Source organism: Limanda limanda, chromosome 9 (genome assembly GCF_963576545.1).
Source record: "Limanda limanda chromosome 9, fLimLim1.1, whole genome shotgun sequence".
Classification (NCBI taxonomy): domain Eukaryota; kingdom Metazoa; phylum Chordata; class Actinopteri; order Pleuronectiformes; family Pleuronectidae; genus Limanda; species Limanda limanda.
Genome location: NC_083644.1, coordinates 16,429,833 through 16,456,559, shown reverse-complemented (window position 1 = coordinate 16,456,559; position 26,727 = coordinate 16,429,833). Strand labels below are relative to the sequence as shown.

The 26,727-nt window shown below is 40.3% G+C and overlaps 4 protein-coding genes across 4 annotated transcripts; 1 reads left to right on the top strand and 3 right to left on the bottom strand.

The window, feature by feature from the left end:
• Window positions 1-553: 553 nt before the first annotated feature.
• Window positions 554-3,049, bottom strand: ccl44 (chemokine (C-C motif) ligand 44). Its single transcript, XM_061078858.1, has 5 exons — window positions 2,986-3,049; window positions 1,867-1,996; window positions 1,009-1,156; window positions 724-790; window positions 554-607 (listed from the first exon to the last, which is right to left on the bottom strand). The coding sequence occupies exons 1-4, from the start codon at window positions 3,047-3,049 to the stop codon at window positions 752-754; spliced, it is 381 nt and encodes a 126-aa protein (XP_060934841.1). The 3' UTR covers window positions 554-607; window positions 724-751.
• Window positions 3,050-9,285: 6,236 nt separating this feature from the next.
• pole4 (polymerase (DNA-directed), epsilon 4, accessory subunit) lies at window positions 9,286-11,964 on the bottom strand. Its single transcript, XM_061078307.1, has 4 exons — window positions 11,608-11,964; window positions 10,354-10,438; window positions 10,223-10,264; window positions 9,286-9,575 (listed from the first exon to the last, which is right to left on the bottom strand). The coding sequence occupies exons 1-4, from the start codon at window positions 11,848-11,850 to the stop codon at window positions 9,562-9,564; spliced, it is 384 nt and encodes a 127-aa protein (XP_060934290.1). The 5' UTR covers window positions 11,851-11,964; the 3' UTR covers window positions 9,286-9,561.
• Window positions 11,965-12,789: 825 nt separating this feature from the next.
• LOC133011074 (serine/threonine-protein kinase NIM1) lies at window positions 12,790-18,435 on the top strand. Its single transcript, XM_061078765.1, has 4 exons — window positions 12,790-12,811; window positions 15,102-15,401; window positions 15,801-16,069; window positions 17,683-18,435. Exons 1-4 carry the CDS (start codon window positions 12,790-12,792, stop codon window positions 18,433-18,435), a joined length of 1,344 nt encoding a protein of 447 aa, XP_060934748.1.
• Window positions 18,436-23,038: 4,603 nt separating this feature from the next.
• On the bottom strand, window positions 23,039-25,118 carry ccl25b (chemokine (C-C motif) ligand 25b). Its single transcript, XM_061077610.1, has 5 exons — window positions 25,038-25,118; window positions 24,837-24,929; window positions 24,161-24,278; window positions 23,549-23,663; window positions 23,039-23,458 (listed from the first exon to the last, which is right to left on the bottom strand). Exons 2-4 carry the CDS (start codon window positions 24,898-24,900, stop codon window positions 23,549-23,551), a joined length of 297 nt encoding a protein of 98 aa, XP_060933593.1. The 5' UTR covers window positions 24,901-24,929; window positions 25,038-25,118; the 3' UTR covers window positions 23,039-23,458.
• Between the last annotated feature and the right edge of the window lie 1,609 nt (window positions 25,119-26,727).

Here is a 26,727-nt window from a genome sequence, read left to right as displayed (position 1 = left end):
ATACTGAGTTTACAAACAGTCAATATACGAAGTGGACACAATATCGTTTGCTCTTCACGTGAAACAGAGTTGAGCTTTCTAACAGTCAGATACAGAAGATCGAAGCCTGAACGAGGATTTTTTAAGACAACTAAGACCTGGATTGTACAAAATGAGGTGCAAATCAATATCAGTTCCCCAAGATCCTGCACACACACTGTGACATTACACATTAATGAAGGTATACAAGTGTCTTGCTGATATACAATATTAATATCACTGCTCATGTATCATTTCTTTACTTACAACTTGTTCACTGGTTGCACATCAGTCATGAGTGGTTATGTTGTAGAGGGAGACACTTCCACGCAGACTCCAGCAAATAACAGTATGAGCCATTAAGAAATAATAGATTCAACTTATCTCACAAGTAAATACTCCTTTGTTGAGACTGTTCCAGCCACGTGATTAGGAATATTTCAAGCACAGATCATATTCAAATATCTAAAGCCATTTAAATATGTATTGCTGCCCAGGTCTGGTCCCAGGGAGACAGATAGTGTAGACAGAGAGAGAGAGAGAGAGAAACGACTGGAGAAACAGACGAGCTGCTGAAAGTTTACTTGGCCTTTAGAAAAGGGATAAGAAGGCAAAAATAAAGGATGAGACATATGAAAGAGCCAATGTAAGATACTGTACATATTTTATGCAGTTTACCAAACACAGGTTTAAAGAAAACCTTACTTATGACTGTGACTTTCCCTCCATTTCATCACTCCAAATTGAGAACCGCCCAGTTATCCTTCTTGTCCTGATGAAAACAAGAGGATGAACTCTATTAATGACTGAGGTGACATGGGAAATAGCAAGAAAATCTCTTTTATTCTCATTTATAACAGAATATTCAATTCAGGGACAGTAAGTCAAAGTATTTTCCATTGTTGAATAAATTAGACTCTGACACATGTGTATTGCTTGGTGGCTGGAGGGTGTAACAGCAATGTGTCTGTAATGTACATTGTGGCTTACCTCAGACATGACGGGCAGGTTGTCATGAGGAAGGAGCCACATGGTTCGGTGGGCCTTGGTTCTCTGTCTCTGCAAGAGTTTCCTCAGCAACCTCTTCACTTTACGGTCCCTGGGATCTGCACATTTCACCGCCTTCTTCGTGTAAAGACTGTCAAAAATACAAAATAAAGGATGACAACAACATTCTGCTGAACTCTGAACATCCAGAATTTGTTGTGTGCTGAAACAGAAACAAAGGGAGAAACGATTATACAGCACTTATATAAAGGACTACAAAGATGTCCATGAGGTGTTGCAAGAATTTGTGCACAAAGGAATCATGAAGAAAATATGTGTTAATTTGACTGGAAAGAGTCAAATATGTTTTTTCTCTGGTAGAAAAAGAAATCAAACTACGATCAAAAGTTGAGGTACGGAGGTTGATATCCACTGGAATATAGAGAGAACCAAAAGAAACTCTTGTATCTATAAGAATTTCATGTTTTTGTTAGCTTGACCACATGAAAAAGCAAGCTCTTCATTCCCCAGCTCCATCTGATTTCTCCCACTTGCTGGAAACAATAGGTATCACAATGCAACATGGTTTATTTAACTAAACCCTGCTGTTCTGACTGACTGGCTGCGGCAGGGCTCAGCTGGCTCACAAGGTATTTTCAGATGGCTTGTTATTCCCACATATTTCCTTTCTTACTTCCCTGGCAATTACAGCTCCGAGCCCTGCCATAACAACATGACCTGGAAAGATGACAATGCCTCTCAGCCCGGTTCTGCCCTCCCTTATAACGAGAGGCATATTTTCCATGCCTGCAGATCGCTGTGTGCTCTTTAGCTCCAGGAGTGGATAGTTGGAATACTTGCATGATGGCTTGTATACTGCAGTCGGGCCCCTCCGTCTGCACCTCAAACCGCAGCACATCTTTGGTACGCACCTTGCCCTGTGAGTACAACATGCAGCACTGGACATCTCTCTGCATCTGTACGCCTTTACCTGGGAGACAAAAGAGACAAACGCATAGAAACCGAATGAGAAAGAAAATGAGGAAAAAGGAAGATTAAGATACCTCAGTTAATTTGGCTGTTTCTCACCTTTTGTTTTTGCAAACTAGGCCATATCAAAGTGAAAATCTATTTTTCAGTACAAATCATGACAGCCACAAAAGTTTCAAACACTAAACATAATGGTACATTATCTGTAATTACATTCCAATCAGAAGGAGGAACATTTTAAAGCATGAATGTGCAGCTTTCATTTGTCAGTGTTCTGATGTTATAAAAGACTGAAACAATGTATTGGCAGCTTCCACAGACAGAAAAATGTTATCTGTTCTGCAGAATGTGCTCATGCCCTCTGGATACATATACACTCTCAGATATGGACACACATGTACACACACAAGAATGCCAGAGGAATTACAATGGCATCCCATTGTGCAGCAAAACACGCGAGCATGCCAGTGAAACAAGAGGGATAAAGTGAGAGAAAGAGAGGAGGAGTGTGTGTCTGCGTGGAGGGTGTGTCGTGGTGCCTTTTCATCCACAGCAAATGTGTAAACAAATTAAAGTGTGATGTGAAGCAGCAGGAGCAATACGAGCTGTAAAATAGGACAGAGCTGCTTTGTTATGCCAAAGATGATCTAGAATCCATCTTCAGGCTCATCGCTGCACTTCCAGTGCTCTCGCAACATCTCAAAAAATAAAAGCGGTGACACGTCACACAGACTGAGCCCTGACACAGTTGCTTTCTTTCTGCGTGTGTGTGTGTTGTGATTTCAGATGCTCGTCCTCCTGCGCTCTGCCCCTCTGTTTACATCCATGCCTCCCTCCCCGCTGCTCCTGCTGCTGCTATCCCTCTTTCCTTCTTCTCTCCTCTTTCTATCTTCGCCATCGCTCTCTGGCTACACTGTCCACCTGCAGGGTTCATACAAGCCATGCAACACACACACGCACACACACAAAGTAAGTATGGCTGTGTCCTACCTTCCACAGATGCCAGAAGGATAACGGTCAGAGAGATAACAGTCAACATCTGCAGCATGACCATGATGAGGCTGGCAGAGAGGAGTACAGGAGAGGAGGATAATCTACTCTGTCACCTCTCCCTCTATGGCTGCCTCTCTTATATTACTCCCTCCCTCTCTTTATACCTCCCTGCCCATCTCTCACTCACTCACTTCCACCACCTCTCTTTTTCTGTCTTACCGTCTTTCCCTCCCACCCTCTGTTTTTTCATTTTCAGTCTTTCTCACGCTCAACAAAACTCCCTCCCTCATCCTCCTTTTCTCTCACACTCATCTCACCTCTCACTCATCGCTCCCTTCTTGTCTCCTCACATAAGATGCCAAGGCTCATTTGTCTCATTTGAGGCTTTAAATTCCTCCTTCATCCCACCTCTTCTCTTGTTCTCAGTGCATTGTCTCTGCCAGAACAGAAACAGATTTAATTGGTGATATCTACGAGGAATCATGTTTTCTTGATCCGTCCTAGTTTGGGCATTTTACGGCACAAAATGCCATTTCCAAACAAAATTCCGTCAACCTGGGTTTGGCAATGTATGATGTAGCAGGGAAAACTATTAGTCCAAAGAGTGGCATGTCGGAGTTAGTTATGTTCTCTTGAACTCCAAACAAAGCACCAAACACACCTATAAACTGTGATGACCAGCATTAATTAGCTTAACCCCCAATGACAGGGTTAGGGTGTTGTCTAATCAGCATCCTTTATCCCCACAAAGTGCTTGAATTGAGATTTGTTATATGAAATATCTCCATTCTCTGTTGATTTGGTGGAGTTCCACAAGGTTCTATCTTCGGCATCTTGCTACTTTCAGTTTTTAATGCTGTCTGCTCCCACTAGTTATTGACAAAAAGTTTCCATCAAAGGCTCATGATATGTTTGTATGTTGTATGTTCTACTCACACTGTAACTTGTTTTTCTGCTTGCGTCACAAATCTCTGCTGATAAATGTTACAAATTTGACTTCAAACAAATGAAGACAAATCTTACAAAGTTTTACTTGGCCCCTCTAACCAGGCCTCTAACTTCCAGGATAAACTCGGAAGTCTTACAGCAAATAAGAAAATGTTTTCTTGCTTTTACTTCTTTTTTTATGGTTTAACTCATGCCAATGCATTGCTGTCACCAAATAAATATAATGAATTTGGTCAATAAAGTGTTTCAGATGTTTGAAAAATTTGCCGTTAATACGTCTTTGCGGGCTCTCCCTGTTGGGCCATAAATCATAATAAATTGTTACCTTCTTTCCATAACAGAATACCACAAGAGTAAGCTGGAGGCTTTATCTGAGAGTCAAGCATCTATATCCATTACAGAGAGGCTTCAACAGAAAACAGCATCAGGGCCTGATTATAACAAGAGAAACCAGAGAGACCGATGTGGGCCGGCATCTGTTTCTGGAACATGTTCCTTTGAAGCAACCAACAAATGACAAACACAGATGCAGAAATCAGACGATGCCAAAAACAACTGTGTGTACAACAGTTGATCAGAGGACTGGTTTGGTTTGACAGGTACATAAATTGTGTCATTCGTTGGCAACTGATGATAATAATTTAGTCATAATCTTATTAATAAGACAATACATGATAGTGTTGCTGTCGACTCTATCAGGTCTGATACACATTACATTATAATGCATATAACAGCACCCAGAGAGTTATAACGGTCAATCCAGAAAGATGACAGGAGATTAACCATTAACAAATGTCCCTGGGCCTGAGATGAACCCGGAACACTGCAGTTCATGGGCGGCCCCACCTAAGTTAGAGATTAGTAGTTTATTTAGATAACTGAAAAGTATCTGCTATCAAATTCCATTATAGATGTGCTGTGAAACCACTGACACGGTGGTATGTTTTCTCTTTGGTCAGTTATCAGCTAACAGTTAAGCAAGACACATGCATCTAAAAACCAAAAAGGAATGTAACATCCATTCGTAATAGGTGTTGTTTATATATAACTTACTAAACTAACTGACTAAAACTACTTGGGTGACCCCATTTAATACAGAATACAGAAATAATGAGGGAGAAATTGTTATAGAAGTGTTCATTAAGTTATTTAACAATACATATATCAAACCAATACTTTGCCGTTCAATTCCCTTAAAGATAAGAGCACATCGTACTTTTGAAAAAAACAAAACGGACACATTTCACACAGGGAAATATTGCTTGAGACATTAATGTGATCCATGTAATACACAGATATTGTAGCATACAACAGTAAGACAAGTATTCCTTGGCTCCTGAAACAATTGAGATGTATCCAGACAACAAGGCGACAGCATGTCACACATATCAGAACAGTGGATGTGAAAATATGCAGCCTGTGCAAGAGGTGAGGTTGGGGTAGAAATGTGTATATGCATGTGTGTGTGTTAGGGGTGGGGTTAACTGTTGAAGAATTTGACCCAAGAAATCAGGTTGGAATCTCAGCTGCAAAAACATACCTTTCACATGACTTCAGGTCTGCTCGGGAGCCAGATGCCTTCTCTGCACATCTCTGCAGCGATTAAAATATCTCCTGTCAAGGTGTGCAGACTCGCGAACATGTGGAAAATCACAAAGTAGAAGCAGCGGCAGGGTGTAGTGGAGCTGACGGGGGAAAGTCGTCGTCTCTGATGGGAGCTTGAGATGTAAAGTCTGTAAGGATGGTATGGCCTCCTGGAGATTGTTGGGGGGTGTTGGTGAACTGTGCTGGTCATGCATGCAGCAACCAGAGAGATTTGACTGTATCTGGGAGGGATTTCCAAGAGATAATTTGCAAGGGGCAAATACTTCAGGGATTCTTTGAAACAGGGAAACAAAGACTTTAATCTGATGTCTGAATCCCCCCCACTGTCTTGATACTGGTGGTGGTTGAGAATCCAGATATGGTGATGAATGACTCGACCAGTGCTTTGGTTGAAGATTGGAAAAGAATGGGGTGAAAGCAGGTTGAGCTTCATTTAATTATATCCCATATTATATGCTTACTTATATGAATAGTTCCTGTTCATTACTGTTGTAGTTTAAGTATGGATTAAACAAACCAGATATACTTTGTGTTCGAGGTGTCATTATTGTAACTGTAACAGAGTAGAACTGCATCAACACCTTCACACCAATCGGTGGCCTGTTGATTGAGAGTGGTGGAGTGTGTGTATAGGTCTGTTCGACTTTATGTGCCTCTGCTGGTGAGACATTTTCAGCACGTCAGCATGTCACATGACCCTAAAACCTCACAGGAGCCGGCTGCACCTGGGAAGCACCTCTGTGACGACACAACTCTGCCCTGATTGGCTGAAGGCTCCACTGACTTGCATGATGTGTTGTTATTCTAAGAAGTTCAGATCAATTATCTGCAGTTAATTTCTTTACGAAGAGGATTACATCTATTTCATCTTTAGCTGAGGTGTGAAAAGACCTCAGATTGTCGTTGACTCATCAACGAGCTACAAAAAGTAGAAAGTGTCTGACCTGAAGGGACCTTTTTCACTCCACTGCAGCCGCCTGCAGATCAGAGCTTGACCACACCTTGTGACGTCATGTTTGCTCTGAGCCAATGGTGGTGTTTTGAGGGCTGATTGAGGACATGTGTGCCTCCACTCTGAGGTTTATTTATGTCACCTGCAGCAAATATTTGGCTCCTTCATTTCCTCTTGTCTTCCTCTGTGTGCAGGTATGTTATGCTTGTGAGACTTCAGTAAATAGATGAACATTGAAAGGCCTCTCACCTCACCTATGTTGTACGCCGGTACGATACATGTAAGATTCACGTAACTATCTGTATAATGGTCTCATATCCACTCAAGTGTTCCTCTGTCTTCAGGCCAGGGTCTAGGTGCCGAGCTCTCCAGACGGACTTGTGCTCCTTGAAGACTGAGGGTGTCGCCAGCCTTGTCTTGGTAAAGATTTAGAAAGCTGTGAGAGCTGTGATGAAGCAACCAACCTGCGTTACAGATGACCTTTGGCCTCCTCTATTGCAAGTAGGCCGGTAACTGATTCCCCAACCTTTATCCCCATATAGAGACATTAGAATATATTTCTTTTCATTTAATTGTAGATTTCTCCATGATTTTAGTATTTATAAAATAAGAATAAGAAAAAAAAGTATCGCTTAATATGAGTACAATCTAAAAAGGTATTTTCAAACAGTGTTTTCAATATAGATCTTCAAGATTTTTGAGCAAGTCTATTGAGATATTAGCCTTCTGGCAAAATGGCTCAAGTGGTCTTTGTGAACATTTTGGCTGATGTTACCATTTAGCTCTAAGCACTGCTGAGGTTTAGTACAGTCTCACAAAGCTGCCATGGTCGTACATTCTTATGGCTCTATTTTAATGACCTAAGTACATGGTCTAACGCACATAGCACAATTGCATGAAGGGTGTGTTCAAATCCACATTTTGCAAAATTAACGCCAGGTGCATGGTTCAAAAGGGTTTTTTACATAGTCTCATGATTAAACCAGGGTGCCATCTCCCCTCTTCCCTTCAAAAGCCAGGTGCACTCACACTTTGGCATATCGCGATTAACAAGCCAGATCTGCCAGGTAGTGAGAGAAGTCGCTTTTCTGCAGAGAAAACTTTTTAATTTTGAGCTCAAGCAGATCGTCTGTTGTGTTTTAAAGGTAAATACATCTTACATTAATCTGTACCAGTTATCTTAATGTTATTTTAATTTGCTTCACAAATCTATTTTAAATTGTTTTTCAGCAGAATAAGTGATTAAGCCGGATTTTGATAGAGAGCCACAGGATCAAAGTTTATTCTGTTAGTACGTCATCTTCCATCAATATGAATGAGGACCATCAGATTCATTCTTAATGTTCAGTTCTAGACAGGTGGAGGCTTTACACTTTTCACATGAGATTTCCTTAATGGAATGTCTTTATTGACTGTGGAAATAAAAATGATGTCCAATCCTTCGACGCGTGATTATGTTTTATGAGAAAGGATCCAATCCGTGTTCCCTTGTGCCAGTCAGGAATTCCTCTGCAGGGAGTTGACTGGTGTTCCTCTGAAACCAAACATCTGTGCTTCTCACAGCTCTGTTTCATTACTGCCCGAAACACTAAACCCAGAAAATCAGCTTAAACACACTCAGGCATTTATTTAAAAAATCCCCACTGCAAAAACTTGAGGGGTCTTGATGTGCCTAGAGTGTGAAACCGAACACTTTGGAAGTGTTTAACAAATTCTGCCAGGAAGAACAACACACATCTCAGGTCAAGAGACATTCAGATACTTTCCTAATGCAAACTTGAGGCTCTGTGTGACTTTCCTCAGTGCTGCTAAGTTTGACGTTTAACTCACTTCTTCAACACTGGCTTGTTTTGTACTGTGTCCATGTGCAAATTTGCTGCAGCGGCCAATTTTTGTTTCTAAAGAAATGATGATTGCATTATATTAATTATATAATTTAAGAAATTTAGGGAATAGATGTAATGTTCCCGTAAAGTTGAGGAAATAAAGACTTTGTGCTATACCATGATGTCAAATACAGAAACCATATATGTATATCTGTAACTGATTTAAATTGGATAAAATGCTAACTCTCACGAGGAATCTTTGCCATTTGTTATACATACATGTCACTGTCTTTTGGTCCAAGTGATCAACCAGGAAGTGAATTGGAATAAGTACAACTTGGCAATACTCCTACAGCCTTATATATCCACCAAGACTACCACAATGAAAATGTTATAAAACAAAAGAATTCCTGTTAAAATGTGAAAATCCAATCCGCCAATATGACATACCACCGTAAAGTCTAAATACGATTTGACGGATCAGTACCCTGGACAGTTCCTGCCTCCCTGGAGGTCCCAGGATCAGCACCATGGACAGGGCTCTAAATAAACACACTGCAGAGGGTTAAAGTGTCTGTGACACCTGGACTCCACCCACACAGGTGCTTTCAGACCTCTCAGGGTTATGGGGGTGTGGACATTTGGGAGGGATCCCTTGTTGTCCTTGTATTACATTTAATGGTGCCAAGACATTTGTGACATCAGAACCCCCCCCCCCTTTAACTCCACCCCCATTTATCAACCTGAGCAGATCTGATCCACCTGAGCTGCAAAATTTCATTAAGGCGTAAAGTGGATAAATTACGTATTGCTTCAGTAATATTTACACTGTGGCTAAAATGCATTTTTGGTTTAATCTCAAGCCCTTAAGTGAACTTGTACTCACTCATGACATAATGACAATATTTGTGTTGCAGATCTCAAATACACTGGTATCTCAGGCTGGTGAAAATGATGACGACAGTCTTTTTCAGTTTGACAGAAATTTAAGGTTTTAAACTTAAATTTATTCCATTGTGCAGTAATATTCAAATATATACAAATAATGTACACATCCCCATCCCCCAACTCTTAATGGCACATTATAGAAAAGAATTTACAAACAGCAACTGCAACTTGTGGACAGAGAGTGTCTTAGAAAAGTACCAGAAAGTTTTCCACGGTAAAATGTGTCCCTGTGATGGAGAGTTTCTTGGATGTTTGCTGATATTCAATGTTCTTATTGGTCTCCTGAAGCAGTCTTTAATCCAGAGTGCCTGGAGATAATAAAGAAGAGTTAGTACGTGTACTGGCACATACTGAGGTCAACAAAGTCTATTATCTGTGTGAACACTGAGTATGCTGAACATTATGTACTCCGATGGGATTTGATCCCTGCCTGTCACTGGATATTGAGCGTAGTAAAAACAATGCAAAAAGTTAACTTAAAGTAATTACAGAACTAAATCAGATTTAAATGTACTGGATGTAACTTGCAGTCTGAACATAGGCTGGTTTATGCATCTGCGTAGGATCAACATAAAGCCTTTGTCATTGTGAACATTTATACATGCTGGTCTGTCTGTAATTACACTGCCAAACGCTAGGTCCCTGTGAGGTTTCTATGATACTGTGTGTGTACTTCCAACAAGCAGGTATTTGGGGAGTTACAACGAATGAATGTTGAGCAATAATTGAAATAACAAAAAATCACACATATTAGAGAGAAGACAGCAAAAGCAAATGATGTGTAGGACCATTAAATTCTTGCCAAAGGAGGGAGAGTTTTGTGTGATTGTCCGGGCAAAGAAAGACATGCAAACGCTACCAAGTGTAACAGGTCTTGTGGGGTTCACATCAAACTAGGATGGAGGCTAGTACATGGATAACAAAGATACTTTGTACCTACAGGGTTCAGGCTTACCTTCAAGAAATGCAAATTCATCTATGGCCTCTATTGCATTGTCTTTGGAGGGGAAAAAAAGAGAAGAGAAATTATTTGACTGAGACAAATGACGAGAAGTTCAAACTGATTTATTTCTTGACAGTGCTTGCCCAAGTCTTTTCTTTGCAAAGTTTTCCTCTTCCCTTGCTGGGCGTACACCAGGGCGTCTTTGGCAATCATCTCAACAAACAGCTCCTAAAAGAAAGAAAAACGTTATTATAATTATTCGAAACTAAAACAAGGTCAAAAAGCTGCAGACGGTGATCAACCAGTCACCCTCCCTCTTTCACAAACACCATGGGGCATCCGGCACAGTTGGACTGGTTATGGGTGGCATCAGGAGAATCCCAGTTGTGTCAGTGGAAAAACCCTTTTACTGCCCTGGTAAGCAGAACCCATCAAAACACAGCTAGTTACGCTCTTGACATACACTTTTCAGCCGGCTGTGTACTTGTCATTTGACTGCATGTTCATTGGACAAATTATCAACCCTCATCAGCCTGACTCGTGTCCCTCGGCGGTCCTTTTTTGTTTCTGTCACATAACCTGTGAGTTGTGTTGATTTGTGTTCTGCTTCCATTCTCCACAGGCATAGAGGCTGTGCCACACGGTTTTAGCTTTAATGTTGACAAAACAGTCACAGCAGACACAAGATCGATGAGATTTAAGATTATTGATTAAAAAACAGGCTCATGGTAGTGTGTAAATATTGGTAGCATCACATATAAGCAGGTTTCCTAACAAGATATATTTTGTTTAGGTAATTCATTTAATTGAGATTTCTTAAAAGCTCAAATCAGTCAGACTGGAGTCTGGGTGGTTTCTCTGGGTCTACCACCACCTGACTGGTGGGTGGTTACATAGGTAAAGATGTAACCATAGGTGTGTGTGTGTGTGTGTGTGTGTGTGTGTGTGTGTGTGTGTGTGTGTGTGTGTGTGTGTGTGTGTGTGTGTGTGTGTGTGTGTGTGTGTGTGTGTGTGTGTGTGTGTGTGAGATATGGGGTTGGTTTCATTGGTTGGTTGGTTTTTGTTACATTTTGTTTACTAGTAAAAGTGGTATATTGATAAAGTGAGTGATTGAAAATGTTAAACACTACGTTCTCTGTAAGATCTAACTCCATGTTTACAGTACAATAACACTAATGTTGAACAGAATGATACCTTTACACTACTTCCAGCCTATAAACAACAATCATTTCAATCATTTCTTCAGATCTTCAGTGGCTCAGCTGGAGTTTATACTTTACACTGATCATTAATCACAGAGAAACACCATCAGTCTGTGTGTATATATGTTGAGCAGCTTCCTCTAGATGCGAGCTAGTGTCACATGGACCGGATCCGCGTGGTGCTGCGGCTCTTACTGTGGCTCTAGCGATGATGAACACGGACTCCTGGCTGGCGAGGGTCACGTCCGGGTCGGTCTTCATGATGGCCTTGATGCGGGTCAGCGGGAGCTTGGACAGCCGGCTGTGGCTCACCGCGGCCGGGGGGCCTGCCTGCTGGGGACCGCTCTCCTCCTCCGCGCCGCGGCTCTCCTCCTCGCTCCCGCACCGGTCGTGGTCCAGCTCCGTGGGGGGTGCAGGCGTCGCCACTGCTGCGGCCATTTTTTAACAAAAAAGTTGTAGATATGAAAATACACATTAACCAGTCGCTGCAGTTAACCAGCTACATGTCGCACATGACAATAACATGCGCAGCGCCACATGTGTTTCCGTCCTATAGGCCTGCTGGCCTCCGCAAGCCCCGCCTCTTCCTCTCCCGCCAACTAATCCTAGTCGGTAATTGGACAGATTAGAAATGAGGAATTCGCTATTGGCTAGAATGAGACGTCAATCTAAACACGTTCTCGCATTGGAGCCTTTTTTTTTCCGTCACCCAGAAGGAAACAGACCCGCGTCTCTCTCGCCTCGGATTGGCTTATCCTGGTACTCTTCCCTACATCTAACCTATCATCACTCTTCATGTTGAAATCTAAACCAATCAGTGGCAGGGTATGGGCGGGTCTCCTTCCACCGAGGATGGGATAAGATCATAGACTGTATAAAATATAGTTATAGTAATAGAGTGGATAGTAATAGAATATTTAATATTTGTATTTCCTCAGCTGTCTCAACTTATTAATCAGAAAAATAAAGAAGCAGCAAAGACTTGACCTTGAGGATAATTGAATAAAATTACTGCTTTACCTCTAAATTAAATTTTCCTCCTGACAAATTACACTTTCCTGCTGATATTAAACAGCTCCCTGAATTTGCTTTACAAATGTTTATGCTAATAATATGAATAATTCAATTTCCTGGCAAAAAATGTACCTGTTAGCTGATCATTATTTTTGACAATAATATACCAGGGAACGTTTAGAAGGAAATTAAAAGTAATCTTAAAACTATAATCTTAATAAAGGTTCATGTATCTGAGTTTTTCATCATTTCAGAGGAGCTAATGAACAGACCACTAATACACTGTTAATAGGATTGTGAGGAGTGACTTAGTTCTGTGAAGCTCCTGAGTCAGAGTCAGGTGTTCCAGCCTGAGGGACGGACATGAAGGACCCGCAGCTCCCAGGTAAAACTTCACACTTTGTACTTTTCTATATCATTTTAATGTGTTAAATGACATCATTATTAGAGGGTTTATGAATTATACTTAATGGCTTTATTAATGTCTGTAATAATCATTAAGTAATGGTTTATAGTTAAGGTATACACGTCAATAAAATAGACTGAATTGATAAATTCAAATAAATACTTGTTGCGTAATAACACATGCTTAGTATTTCTATCTCTTTAAATCATCTGTTACATGGATTATTTTAAAAATCCTCCATAAATTATTTATTAACATTTATTAATGATGCATGAGCCTTTTTTTATATAACATTAATAACATTAATAGAGTATATTTTACCCAGGGAGAGTTGTAAACACAGTACCACATTTGTTTTAGGTAAGGCAAGTCAATTTCTTATACAGTAAAGTGCATTTCTTTAAAGTTAAAGTCTACGTGCTTTAAATTGAAATGCATACATCCAAGTATAATGTGTGGAGATGATTCCAATAAATAGAAAAACAGAAAGTGAATAAAGAAGACAAATTTAGCATATAACCACTTTCTTCTGCTTTACTGATTTAAATAATCTGCCTCTCTTGAAAAATGCAGTGCCTGTGGTATGTGTTTGTATAACAAGAAGTTTAACCCTAATTTGGAAGCTCTGTTAATTCATATTATGCCGTCAAGGTAGACTATCAGTATAAATAGCTGTCTGTATTCAGACGTGGCCCACTAATACTGTATCTTAAAGCAGTAATCCCGTGCTCTGAGCCGACGTCTTCTAAATTTAACTCACTATGACCAGGAGGAGACACAGTGTTACACTTTAAATACGCAGTTTAAAAGTTATGTTTAAGAATAATAAATGTTGATTGTCATTACCTGCTTTATTTAAATGTTAAACACTTTCTTCATGTGCTGAGAAGTTACTGTATATATAATCTGCGTAAAACACCCACACAGTAAATCCTCATGGATTAAAAGTTTGACATGTGCCCCTTTTATCTGGTTCTTTGTGTAATGTAACACCGTTAAATAAATATTTCACGTAAAAAGGAAAGAGACCGGATTTAATGTTTACTTTTTAAAAGGCAGCTGCAAAACACTTTCCTGTTTGGGTTACAAGAACTGTGTCTCAAGAAAAATACTTTCCTAGAACACAGTCAAAAAAAAAGGAAAAGTCGACACATCCTGTTCTTGTGCATCATTAAAAAACGAAAGCAAGAATGTGAAAATTGAAAACAGTCCAAAGAATATCAGCATCAGCATTTAGACCGGCAAATATTATGATAAAGCAAGTCTTTGTCAAATTAAATACAAAGAGCAGAGCGGCCTCTGCATCTTGACAACAGCTCATTCATAATGTAGTGAATGTCTGAAACAAATAATTTAACAATAGTAAATATCCATATATGTAAATAAACTTAAAATGTAAATAATCAGTTATTGTTTCCCTCCATGTCATACATGATGTGCATCATTTTCACCACGTTACAAATTGAAGATGTGAGGCTGATGTGAGAGACCAGACGTTTTGCCTCATTTAGGACAAAGTGAGTTCATACGGAGGTTAAGCTCATTATCAATGTCCTGCACATGCAACACTCACACTATTTATCTACACATTTTGTAAGAGTTCAGAAGTCTGATACTGATTACTGAGAAAAAAAAAAGTAACAACACAAGGGAGTGTGCCTTAACTGGTGCCTATCACTTAAAGGGACTCTTACATTTGTTGCATTTGAGAATTACAGCACATTCGAATCATCCCGCCTTCCTCCAATGCCCCACCCCCTCGTTCCCATCCGCGGTGTTTTTTCTTTTGTTTTTCCCCCTGGGAGCGGCTGTTTCAGTACGCCGTGGACCAATTTGGTCTGCCATCGTCAGTCGCTACGGTCGATACGGTCGCTACTCGCTACTGTCTGCCGTGGAATCAAAACAAACCCTATAGTTGAGGACGCGCCTTGATGACGCGGGCCCGAATGCGCGACAAGAAGCAGACGGGCTTCCTGTCTGTTTCCATGCAGCAAACAGACAGGTCTGTCGGCCAATAAGGTCCTTCGGTCCGAAGAATTTTATTGGTTGAAGTTTTCACTAAATATTACGAGAGTGAAATAATTGTTTGCTTTAACTCCTGGTGGGTCTGTCTTGCATTTTAGAGTGTCATTACCTTATTAATACCAATTTAACCTTATCCACAAAAAGTGTAAAAATGCAACAAAGGTAAGAGTCCCTTTAAACATTTGTTTCTGCATTTTTCTTTTGCACTGATGTCAAACCCTTGTTTCTTAAATTTCTTTTCAAGCCATCAAAGTACGACTATGGCCGAAGCAGAAATCAAGCAAAATCTTCAACGATGAGCCTAAGAAAGAGGAAAAGTTGGTCAAACCGGCCTCCCCAGCCAAGTGTGCCTTACCAAAGCTGACCGAAATGGAGAGATTCAGGCAGTCGCCGTTTGAGAGGATCATCTATGACATGGCCCACAATGAGAAGATGGTCAACGACCTGATGCTTGGTCGAAGGATTGGCTTCTATGAGCTGCGAGGAGAGATTGGGCAGGGCAACTTCTCCACTGTCAGACTGGGCATCCATGCCCTCACAAAAGGTCAGGAGTTTTGCACCTTAATGAGAATACCTTTGAACACTTTGTAAAAGTTAAAGGTTTGGTCCTATCAGTATTGACGACATTTGATCCCCTGATCTTCCCTGACCCATGCAGTGAATTTATTTTCTGTTATGAAAACCTTTTAAATGTGAAAATGTGTCTCATGTACCTGTCTGCACACAAGGAGGGTTCTTGATTCTTTGCCACATTTTTGTCATACTTTCGAGTAATACTGAAACAATCTTCCAATTAAATTAGCTGCCAAGGAAATTCTTTCTCATATATAGCCGTGGAATCCACCTCCTCATATTCTTGTGTGTTTAAAACTCATAAACATTGATCACACCCTCTGTAAATAACTCTCTGACATCAGTGTCTCTCCCTCCTCTTCTGTCTCAGAGAGAGTAGCTGTCAAAGTCATGGACAAGCTGCGTATGGAGAAGAAGAGTCATTCTTTCACGGCCTCAGAAATTAGCAGCATGGAGAAGCTGTGCCATCCAAACATAGTGCGTCTTTACGAGGTGATGGAGAGCAGCAGGAAACTGTATCTTGTGATGGAGTATGGCAGCAGTGGAGATCTGTTCACCCGGATCACCACCAGGGGGAAGCTGAACGACCTGGAAACCAAACTGGTCTTTGCACAAGTCCTCTCTGCTGTTAAACACATGGTGAGTGTCAGTGTCATTGGTAATCATCATCTGATGAAAAGCATAGTTTTGCTCCCATTCTGTATCTCATGTACTTGAATTTTGAGAGGTATTTATGATGCAGATGAATTATATGAAAAGTAGACAAGAGATCAAATTTAAGCTGAATCTGTAAATGTTTTGACCATAATCACCATTTGAGGTAGGATATATTGACTTGAATGCATTTTAAAGTTTGGGGAGATTTGAGACTTTATTGTCATGGAGCCAGTAGAGAGTTGACAGGAGATGGAAGGAATGAGATGCGATGTTTCTCAGGCACTCTTCGACCAGAGATGTTGTAATTTTGTGATACGCATATTAAAAACAAAAGGCAGCATAATTGATCATTTTGAGTTAAGACATGTCAAAACATTTGACTCTTGTCTTCTTCTTTTCTGATTGTATGATTATAAAATCACTCCTGCAAACAAACATTTTAAAATATTTGAAACCAATGAATCAATAAAATATTTTCATATAGCCCATACTCACAGATCACAATTTGCCTCATAGGGCTTTGAATCTGTAAAAGGTGTGACATCCTCTGACTTCAACCCACGACAAACGTGAGAAGACAAAACGATGGGGGAAAAAACCCAGAAACCTCAGTCACTGTAAGGGATTCCTCTCCCAGGACGGACAGAAGTACTGTCGATGTTGATGAAAACAATCAATGAAATACCACTATTTAAAACATTCATGTGAAAAAACAGTGTATAACATAATTGGAGAAGAGTATCTGTGTTTAAAGCATTTATGCAAAAAGAAATTGTCTGACAGAGATGAAGGGGGGGGGGGGGGTGATGACATTTGTAAAGAACATATATGATATGATAGTTCACTCAGATCCTTTAAGCAGGAAATATGTGAACAACAATATGAAAAAAACATGAGAACTACATTGAACCCTGCATAGTACTGAGGCGTTTTCCTAAATGTACAAATTCTGCAGAAATGAATCATGCGAGTGACCCTTTAACTATATTTATGACGAAATAAGATAATGCGATTGATGCAATAATAGCATTTCACACTTTTAGCTGTTCTACATGAAGTGAGATTTAGCAGTTTAGCCGTGGGGTTTGCAACCTGGGGCCTCAAGCGACCGTTAGAATGAAACCATGTGAGAGGTTTAAAGCGGAAATTAAACTTTGATTGAACAGATGATGAATCATAGAACTCAAAAATATGGCACATGGTCCACGGCCAAGAGGATTAGAAACACTTGCTTCATAGCTCAGCGATTTATAAGCTTACACTGTGTTTTTATGTAAAGTTATAATTGGAAAATTCCACCAGTACTTGCAGATGTATAAAGAGCAGTATTGTCTCTGATATGTATTGAAGTAGAAGAAAAAGGAAGAATAAGTAAAAATATTTCAAACCGGTTTTGACGCATGTGATTTGCATAATGTACTTTGTTGCCTTTCACTCATATAATAATAATAATGATGAAAATGATTATAATTATAATTAAATGCTATTTTTAGTGCTTTTACATAAGAAACAGATGCATAACCTTAAAGAATAACATATCCTGTAAAAACAGTTCCCCTACTTACCTCTTAAAACGTTTTTTTTTTATATTTCAGCATGACAACAACATTGTCCACAGAGACCTTAAGGCAGAGAACATCTTCTACACCACCAGCCACTGCATCAAGGTCGGAGATTTCGGCTTCAGCATTGAGAGCTGCCCCAATGAGCTCCTCACCAATTTCTGTGGGTCTCCACCTTACGCTGCTCCTGAACTGTTTAAGGAGAAAGGTTACTTTGGACGTTACTCCGATACCTGGGCGTTGGGTGTCCTCTTGTACTTCATTGTGACGGGCACGGTGCCCTTTTACGGAGACAACCTGAGGAAGTTAAAGCGCAGCATCCTCCAGGGGGCTTACAGCATCCCTTCCTATGTGCCCAACGCCTGCCAGCTGGTCATCAAGGGCCTGCTGCGGCCTGTGCCTGCCGATCGTTCTACTCTCACAATGATTATAAACGATACTTGGCTGAGGGGGATCGAATACCCTCGCCCGTACGTCCCCTTGCCCTTGTCCCCGGCCCACTTTGCCCTGGCGGGGCAGGCTCTGTGTGTGGAGGAGCAGGAGGTAAAGGGTTTGCTGTCGGATCTGGGCATTGTGACAGTTCATTTGCAAAACAATCCCTGTTCGGACTGCAGGAGCCCGTTGACGGGGACCTACCGGATCCTCCTCCATCGGGTCCATAAGAGGAGGTCGGTGGAGGCTGTAGGTTATTCAGCGCTTGATCCTGATGAGTACGGGTGCCTGAAGAACTGGTCTGCAGCTTCTGTGACCAAACATGATCCTTCTTCTGTCTGTGTTCTACTATGATTATAAATAGCTGGACTGCTTCCGCTAAGGCCTCACGGGCCCTTTATCACATGCAGATGTGCCCATATGCAAGTATTCAAGTTGGATTGTGCAATATTGGACTGAAATGGTGCACACAAAGAGGTTGAGGGGTTAGTTGCGGGTTCTTCTCTCCCACAGTGTAAGTCAATAAGAGCTCACAGAGTGTGAGCTGTGGATTACTGTTCTGATTATATCTCCAACAACAAGCTCAGACAGGCAAAACATGCATCTGTACAGCTATGAGCATGTTCCAATCCCATTTAGTTCAGCATAAATCTACTGAACTAATCCGAGGCCACAGGTAATCCCAATAGCATAGCCCCTGTCCAACCGAAAGGAAACCTGAGACAATGAGGGGGAAGAAAATCGTCATGGAAAATAAAATACGGGGCCAGAACGAGAGACTTTTACAATGTAAAATGTTTTCTGTGTTTTGAACACAATAAATGATCTCTAAAATGCCTTCATAGAATATAGATATTTTCATGTTGTTAATATCTATGTTGGGTATTGGTCTTATATTTTATAATCTGTGGCATTTTATTAACCACCTGGTGGAAGGATGCAAAATGGATCAGGATAGAGCCCACGAAATTATGGTCTGTTTTTTTCTTCACTTTCTGTAACATTGCTAGGGCATTCTCCAACGTTTGCATTGATTTCTCATTGATCTTGATGTTGAGGGAACTGATATTTATGACTGGATCCAAACAAAAATCTGGATCCAGAGAATTTAAATGTGCTTTCATAAGCAGCCTGTTGGCCCTTGGTGGAGGTATGTACTCTGAGTGCTGTTCTAGTCATTAAAGTAATCGGTAAGGCCAAGTTGATAATCACAAATAAGCAGGAGGTATGTTAACACAGGAAAATATTATTGTCGATCTTTATCCTCTGAGTACCAGGCTCGAGTCAATATTTACAAACAGACTTCCTGGGACTTTAAAATGAGCCCTTGCCTCGTGATGAGCCCTGAGGTTTGGCTCTGGAGGCAGTGTGCAGAGATTCTGGAGGCTTCTCATGCACATTCAACAACCGAGCTGATACTAAAAGGGGATGCATCTGTGCACTTTTAAACACTTGATTTCATTCTGATTGGTGAAGTCAAAATTTGACAGCTCTTCCTCAACAAAGAGTCAAGATCCTACAGTTCACCCTGCCATGGGAATTCTCCTCCAGGGTGCACTGAGAGCCAGACATCACTCTTGGCCTGTTACCATCACCCTGAGAGGTGTTGGTTCTGCCAGTGTCTGCACACCCCTGCTAAGTTTCTGATAAGCTTTATTTTTTACAATGAAATGTGGAACCCAACGGCTTGTTCACACATGAAATTTGTAAACATTGTGTGGGCAGGAGCAGACAAACAGAGAAACTACTGAGGTCCCTACGGGCACTAAAGTAAGTCTTGACATGCACTTTGTTTATTTAGGAATCTTATCTTTCCACAAGTTTCAGTGGTGGGAAAATCTGTGTTGTCATTGCCACTTACGCAATATTTCAACCGCAGGGTGATTTTCAGATAGGAAGCCATCAATCAAGTTTAATGAAACACTGCAATAAAAATTAAACATCAATATATAGCATCTAATTGAAAATGAGATCACAATTGAGAAAAGAGCTGATGCATTGAGGGAAAGAGAGTAAGTTGTTTATACCAGAGTAAATTATTTACCTAATCTGATCAAAGGTGGATGACCGTGACATATCAGGTTCATTCAACATGCGCTGAAACACTTGAACAGCAAATGCCACAAAATACTCCTGACTGAATACGACTAGGGACTGAAGCCATTAATCAAATATCACCAATCCAACAAATACTTTCTCTTTTGTTCTTCTTTCCTTTCTGTCACAATTATAGAGACTATTTTCTCTCGTCCTTCCTCCCTGGGATTACAACAACCAGTCAAGATATTAAAAAATAGGTCAGCATTTCTTTGTAACTTGGCAGTGGGAGAGCAGCCTTGAGGATGTAGGAACAAAATCTCTTAGGAAAAACAATGGATCAGAGGGAGGTGAACGAGTATCCATGCTGCCATATAAAGACAGTGCCCAATACATTTTTATTGAAATTTCAGTAGCTCTCATCCAAAATTGAGAAGTAAACTGTCTGAGTTTGAAAATTAGGTTGTTTGAGTCACCAGAAACTGGAAAACCATGTAAATCGCATAGAACAGAGGATCGGTGATGAAGAAATTGGTTGACAGGCAGCTTTTCTATGCGGGAGCTGAGTTATATAAGCAGTTGAAGGGAATGCAAACACACACGAGTCCCTACATTTCTTGATTATATAAACTATTTGTCTGCACAAAGGTGGTATTGGTACATTTTGTGTTACTGCACCCTCTAGGACATTACTGTGCTGCAGGAGGTTGCACCGCATGTTCCTATCAGGTATGACAAACGACGACTGGTTGGTCGGGGGGGTTCCCCCCACAGCACGATAATGATCCGAAACATGACAGTGTCTTCACATGATGGAAGAGCAGCAGACTGAAGCCTCATATGGAGCTGGTTTGTGGTGAAGTGGACAGAAACTGAAAGCAAAGCAACTCACACATGAAAAACATTTGTGGATACCTCTGAAAAAGTGTTGGGACAAACTGTCTGAACAATATTTAATTTCCTTCACAGAAAGAATGTCAAGTGTGTTGATGTAGAATGAGACTCAGTATAGGGTATTTCTCCACCAAGGCCCAACAGGTGCCCTACAGTCATTCAGAGATCCATGAAAATGACCTGTGGAAATGTTGAAAATGTTTTTTCTCGCAACGTTAAAGAAAGGTAAAAGGAAACTCCAGGATCTGCCTCAAAATGTAATGGTTTCTTCCCTGACGCATACCACATCCTTCTAGCAAGTTTTGTGGAAACTGTTTATTAGCCTTATTAGATTAAACTTTTCAGTATATACTCACTTACATCCCTTATACTGACAGTATAGTATATCAAGGACTACCTAAGTTTTCATTATAACAAATTTAACATTGAGCACAAGGTCACTGGTTGAGAAAAGACGACAAGATTACACACTGGGAAACTCAGATGACTTTTGTGGCCCCTATAGAGGACTGCATGTTTCTGAATAATAATCTTCTTGCTAATCGAGCCCTGCAGCTTGTGGGATTGTGATTCAATGTTGAAAACATCACTCATTCAGGCAGATTCTTTCAACAGGACTGACAGGATTATAAAATGTCTCCAGACATCACTCACAGGAGCATGGCATCATGATGGCCGAGGGGCAAAGACATGAACCATCTAGACTGTAGATAATTGTTACTTGTTCAAAGCCGACTAATAATTTTATTTTTTTCTCATGTTAAATACCTGTGAAAATAAACACAAAGACCAAAGTCCAGCTGCCTTTTATATTTAACTGTCTCTCAATTTGCTAAATTTTTAGTTGTTTTTTGTAACTTTTTAAAGTGTAGACTTTATTTTATCATTTTACTTTTCCATTACTAATAAACCCAGAACTTGCTTAGTAATAATTATCAGTGATCATTTATCAGGAACCAAATTTAGGATTTAGTAATTGTGAGCTCTTATACACAGATCAGAACTGATTAAATTTTACATATTAAAGGAAACAACGTTAATTTGTCAGATTGTGCACCAATCATATACAATCAGAATTACATTTCATATGGTGGTGCCTGGTATTGGGTCATCATGAGAGGACGAATCCAGACAATGATAGATAACATCAAATCAAGTGTTGTCAGGAGCAGAGTTACAGTTATCCTTGTTTTTCACACCATAGAGCATCAACAAAGCACTAATCAGTGACCAGCGTGGCACAGTTGACCCTGTTTTTGGTTCAGTGGATGAGAATAATGACTCGTGAATGTGGAAATGATAATAAACTGAAACATTGGCTGAGACCCAGAAGCTGTGTCTCTCCTTCTCAGGTAGTTCCAGTTTTTATGTTCACCTGCAGTTTCCGTCCTGCATTCCAAGAGACAAATGTTTATGTTTAATTCAAAATGTGAGGGTGAAATTAAACAGGTCAGATCATACTTCAGTCGTTCTTGGTGTGAGGAAATGTACGCTTAAAGGTGAAATACTGTATTTTTCAAGCTGAAAGAGAAAGAGAGAGTGGCAACAAGTAGTGGAGGGACAACGAGCTGAACAAATAACTTCATGTGGACAGTTTCATGGACTGTCTCAGTGGCCCCCATAAGATTACATAGAGTTGGACTGGATGTCTGAGAATCTGGCAGATCTTTTGCTATTGAGTCAAACTTTTACAATCAGCGTCATTGTCTAACCAATGAAAACTAGCTTTGTTTATAGTGAGTGAGTTGTGAAATCCTTGTTTTAAAGTGTTGGATCTTATTGTCAGTTATTACCTTAGGTTGATGCCAAAACTAGGATAAGTGAGCAGTTACTGGAATAAAGCTGAGCCTGCTTTTTTTCTCTAACAGCCAGTAAAAACGTCACCTTGGGGAAATTGTGCAACCGTTTTTTGTTTCCCTCCATGTGAACCCTGGGAACAACAAGTCAGGACAGAAATGATTTAAAACAGCTTCATGTTAACTGTCGTGTTACCATATGTTCTGATGAAATATTACAGAATGCAGAGTATTTTATACATTTTCTTTATTTGATATTGGGACACACAAAGCAAAATGAGACTGCTGATACAAAAATATCGCTTCTGTGTTATAAAAAAACTCAGAACATGCACATACACTTATACACAGGCACATATACACATTCATACGTCCCCTAGCTGCCTAATAGTGGCTCATTGGTAGCAGGCGCTACTATCACAGAGCAGTGAACAGCACTGGCTCATTTAAATGAAATCTGCAATACTGGCTACAATTTTTAGCAGATTATATGTTTGTGTAATAATTATCTGTTTACATGAGATACATTTTTCTTTCAGAAACAGGAAATAGCTACTCTACTGAAACCTACATCAAACAGCTTACGGTGATATAAGCACAGCTGCTCTCCTCTCCCCCGTTCTGTCTTCTTCTTTTCCCCTATCACTGGTCTGCAAAGTCAAAAGATATAGGATGAATAATTAACTCAGTGGCTGAAATTGTCTGTGAGGCCTTAAAGTGCGTTATTTAAATTTTTTTACCTAATTCTGCACTTGCACATCCATGGTCCTGATCAGCTCCTGGACCCAAGAATGGTTTGGATTGGCGCAGACAGTCCATTGTTTATTATGTGACGGCTTCTTCTTCATCAGAAACCTGCACAATTCAGTGTAAAAGGTTGTTTTTTTTTATACACATCTTTTTATTGTTTTTTTCGTTCATATACAGCGGTAAATCAAACATACAATGTATCCGAAAATTCTTAGAGGTAGAAAATAGCAGGGGGTATCTTACATGATGTATGCTGATCACGGCAGTGTGCTTTAACTGAGCCAGAACGGCTTCTATGAACTACAATTAACCCTTACCCCATCCCACCCACCGACAAGAAAAAAGTAAAGAGAAAAAAAAAAGAGAGTGTAAAAGGTTTTAATGTAATCAAGCTTAAACATGTTTAATAAGCAGCAAAAGACATTTAACAGTGTACATTTCGAAGTCCTGCAGTAAGTTTATATCCCTCACTTCCTCAGAAGTTAGGATGTTTATTTTTCCATCAACCTTTGCCAAATTATTAAAGTAGGACATTCCATCAATGTGCAAACAAAACGCTCGGCAAGGGGCCAAGCATTTATTTCAAAACATTTGTTACTTACACAACAGCTCTGATGTAGCAATCCCCATCTGTTTCCTGAATCCTGTAACTTTCAATATTAGTCTTTGCTTTAGCCCTCATCTTCTGAACGTGCCCGAGGCAGCAGTTACTATAGGAGCCTGGAGAGAGGTGTAAGGTTACGTTGGGTTAAAGAGGGTTAAACTGCCCCAAGTGAAGATGTCACTCTCACAGAGACACTCTGAGCAAGGAACACAAAACCACTGAATAAAGCTCAATTTGACCTTGTTCTATATGTGTGTGCAGGTCTGTGTTATAGTAGGAATGTTGGCAATGGGGGAAATGTCCTTAAAAATCAATAGCTTTACTTTGATTAAAGGCGTATGTGCTATTGTCAGTTTTTCACCACATGAAACCTCTAAGCAAGTCGAGATAGATTAGACTTTGGTAAGAAGTGCTGAGGTTTAATTTGGACTGAATAATGCATCTAATTAAAATAATCAAGTTACCATAGAAAAAAGGAATGCGATTTATAAAATACAACTGCTGACACATTTGAAAAAAGCACCAAAAACCGCATTTTAAGATTTTACCTTATAATGTTTCCTGCACAGTATTCAACTAATGTAACAATTACCACTTCAATCTATGCATCTATAGCTACATTTGGCAATAACGATACTGTAGCCGAGGAGTTAATCACATCTTGTTCCTCTTACCTTGTGCCAGACTCTCGTACATGCAGGTTAGGAGCAGAAGGAAGAAAAGGGCTTGAAACTTCATGGCTGCTGCTGCTGTTAGTGTGTGGCTCACTGCACAGAAACAAACAGATTAAATCACAAAGAAGAAAAAAACTGACATCTGCGGTGTCCTGTCTTTCACACATGATTAAAATATTCAAATCCTGGTGGGCAGCTGACCTCCGTGCAGCTCTTTCCTCTGAGAGTAGTTTTTCTGAAAATAGGTGAGTTTCTGATAAATCACATCTGGATCCCCCTTATCGCTCTTATCTCTGACTCTTCATTGCACTTAGCAGTGGGACAACACAAGGCTGGAGTTAGGATTTCTAACCAAGAATAACATGAGGGAACTGTTTCAGAAGCATGCAGAAAACGTACCTGCTCACATTCAGTATTTCAGAAGTCCTGGGAGGGAAAATGACTTTTATCCAGTGCAGCTCTCTGTGTCTCTTTTCTCTTATAGGACACACGGTGAAATCTGCCCTCCCCCAAACACAAACTCTGTCCTTTACCCCACCTCCTCTGACATGTCAACACTCCAACTTTTACTATTGCTCAGTTGAAGTGCAATTTGATCCCTGAATCCCACAAGGCTAATATATTATCATGACTGAGTACTTTCCAAGCAAGAACTCCTGACCACTAAAATACCGCCGGTTTGTTCACTGCCCCAAATGTTCAGCAAAAACACAGAGCAGCTTTAAGAAGATGAAGTTGCTGGTGAAATATGTATACAAATATACTCTGAGGACAGGGCCAGAGGTTGATGGTTTACTTACGCTTCTGCTCTAAAGCATCTCACCCCTGCTGTGATTTGATTACTTTCAAATGCTCATGTTGTTTGAATCATAAATCTGGGCAGTGTTTTGAATCGGTCATGACAAGAGTTTCTTAAGCAGTTTTCAGGCATGACCTCCAGAGGATGTCCAAAGAATTGGGTCCGGACTTTTTCAGGAGCAGCGGTGGTTCCCCTGCTGTGTTCTCACATACATCCCCTGCTGAGAATGTCAGGAGCATGTCTGGAGTTCAGTGCATGTCTCAAAGCAGCCTCAAAGAATTTCAATGGCAATGCAAAATGTTCAGATTTATCGATGTTTCCCAGAGTCATGTTTAACATATTAAAAGTATATGAAAACCTAAACATGTTATTCATATATGATGAATAAATACATCTCATTTCAAAGCTATGAACAATAATAGGATGCTACAACAGTCCTTCCTCTTCCAGTAAGGCTTACTACAAGATTTGGAAACCTGGCTGCAGGGATTTCCTGCCACTCAACCACAAGCACATTAGGGAGGCTGGGTACTGAAGACGGGTGACAAGGTCAGGCGCAGTCAGAGTGTCAGTTCATCCCAAAGGCCCCTGAGTGGAATTGAGGTCAGGACTTTATGCAGATGGGTCAAATTCCTTCCCTTCATTCTGGGAAAAAGAAAGAATATTCTTATCTTACAACAGATCAGTTGTGACTAATCACACAGATTAAAGTATAGTCCAATTTTACAACTTGTCCATAAAAAGGACAAATATATTCTCATGACAATGATCAATACTGATCAATCGATAACAAATTATATAATACAAATACATGAAGTATTGTCAGGTACAATAATAACTGTTTATGCAGTCAGATGTGATTCATGCAACATACAGGACAAGATGTTTTCTTTCGTCACTTGAAAGATATCGTTGCTTCTTTTCCACAGAAATATACACAAATACATGTTTCTGTTCATACAGAAGAACAAGTCCTTACATAGAATTCACTTCGAGTCGTCTCTGACCACTGAGCTCGTCCCAGTTTGTCTGCTGGTAACTCCAGTCTGTAGGAGTCTACCACGGCCTCTAGGGGGCGCTGCTGACTGGACT

Bases quoted from the DNA above. Each gene is read 5' to 3' on its own strand.
- ccl44 (XM_061078858.1), bottom strand. From the start codon at position 3,049: ATGGTCATGCTGCAGATGTTGACTGTTATCTCTCTGACCGTTATCCTT. The intron at 1,997-2,985 runs GTAGGACACAGC...TTTGTCTCCCAG, and splicing joins CCTTCTGGCATCTGTGGAAG to GTAAAGGCGTACAGATGCAG. The intron at 791-1,008 runs GTAAGCCACAAT...TGTTTTCATCAG, and splicing joins ACCTGCCCGTCATGTCTGAG to GACAAGAAGGATAACTGGGC.
- LOC133011074 (XM_061078765.1), top strand. From the start codon at position 12,790: ATGAAGGACCCGCAGCTCCCAG. The intron at 15,402-15,800 runs GTCAGGAGTTTT...CTTCTGTCTCAG, and splicing joins CATCCATGCCCTCACAAAAG to AGAGAGTAGCTGTCAAAGTC. The intron at 16,070-17,682 runs GTGAGTGTCAGT...TTTATATTTCAG, and splicing joins TCTCTGCTGTTAAACACATG to CATGACAACAACATTGTCCA.
- pole4 (XM_061078307.1), bottom strand. From the start codon at position 11,850: ATGGCCGCAGCAGTGGCGACGCCTGCACCCCCCACGGAGCTGGACCAC. The intron at 10,439-11,607 runs GTAAGAGCCGCA...TCTTTCTTTTAG, and splicing joins TCATCATCGCTAGAGCCACA to GAGCTGTTTGTTGAGATGAT. The intron at 10,265-10,353 runs GCAAGCACTGTC...TCCCCTCCAAAG, and splicing joins TTTGCAAAGAAAAGACTTGG to ACAATGCAATAGAGGCCATA.
- ccl25b (XM_061077610.1), bottom strand. From the start codon at position 24,900: ATGAAGTTTCAAGCCCTTTTCTTCCTTCTGCTCCTAACCTGCATGTAC. The intron at 24,279-24,836 runs GTAAGAGGAACA...ACCTCTCTCCAG, and splicing joins GTACGAGAGTCTGGCACAAG to GCTCCTATAGTAACTGCTGC. The intron at 23,664-24,160 runs GTAAGTAACAAA...TGAATTGTGCAG, and splicing joins TGCTACATCAGAGCTGTTGT to GTTTCTGATGAAGAAGAAGC.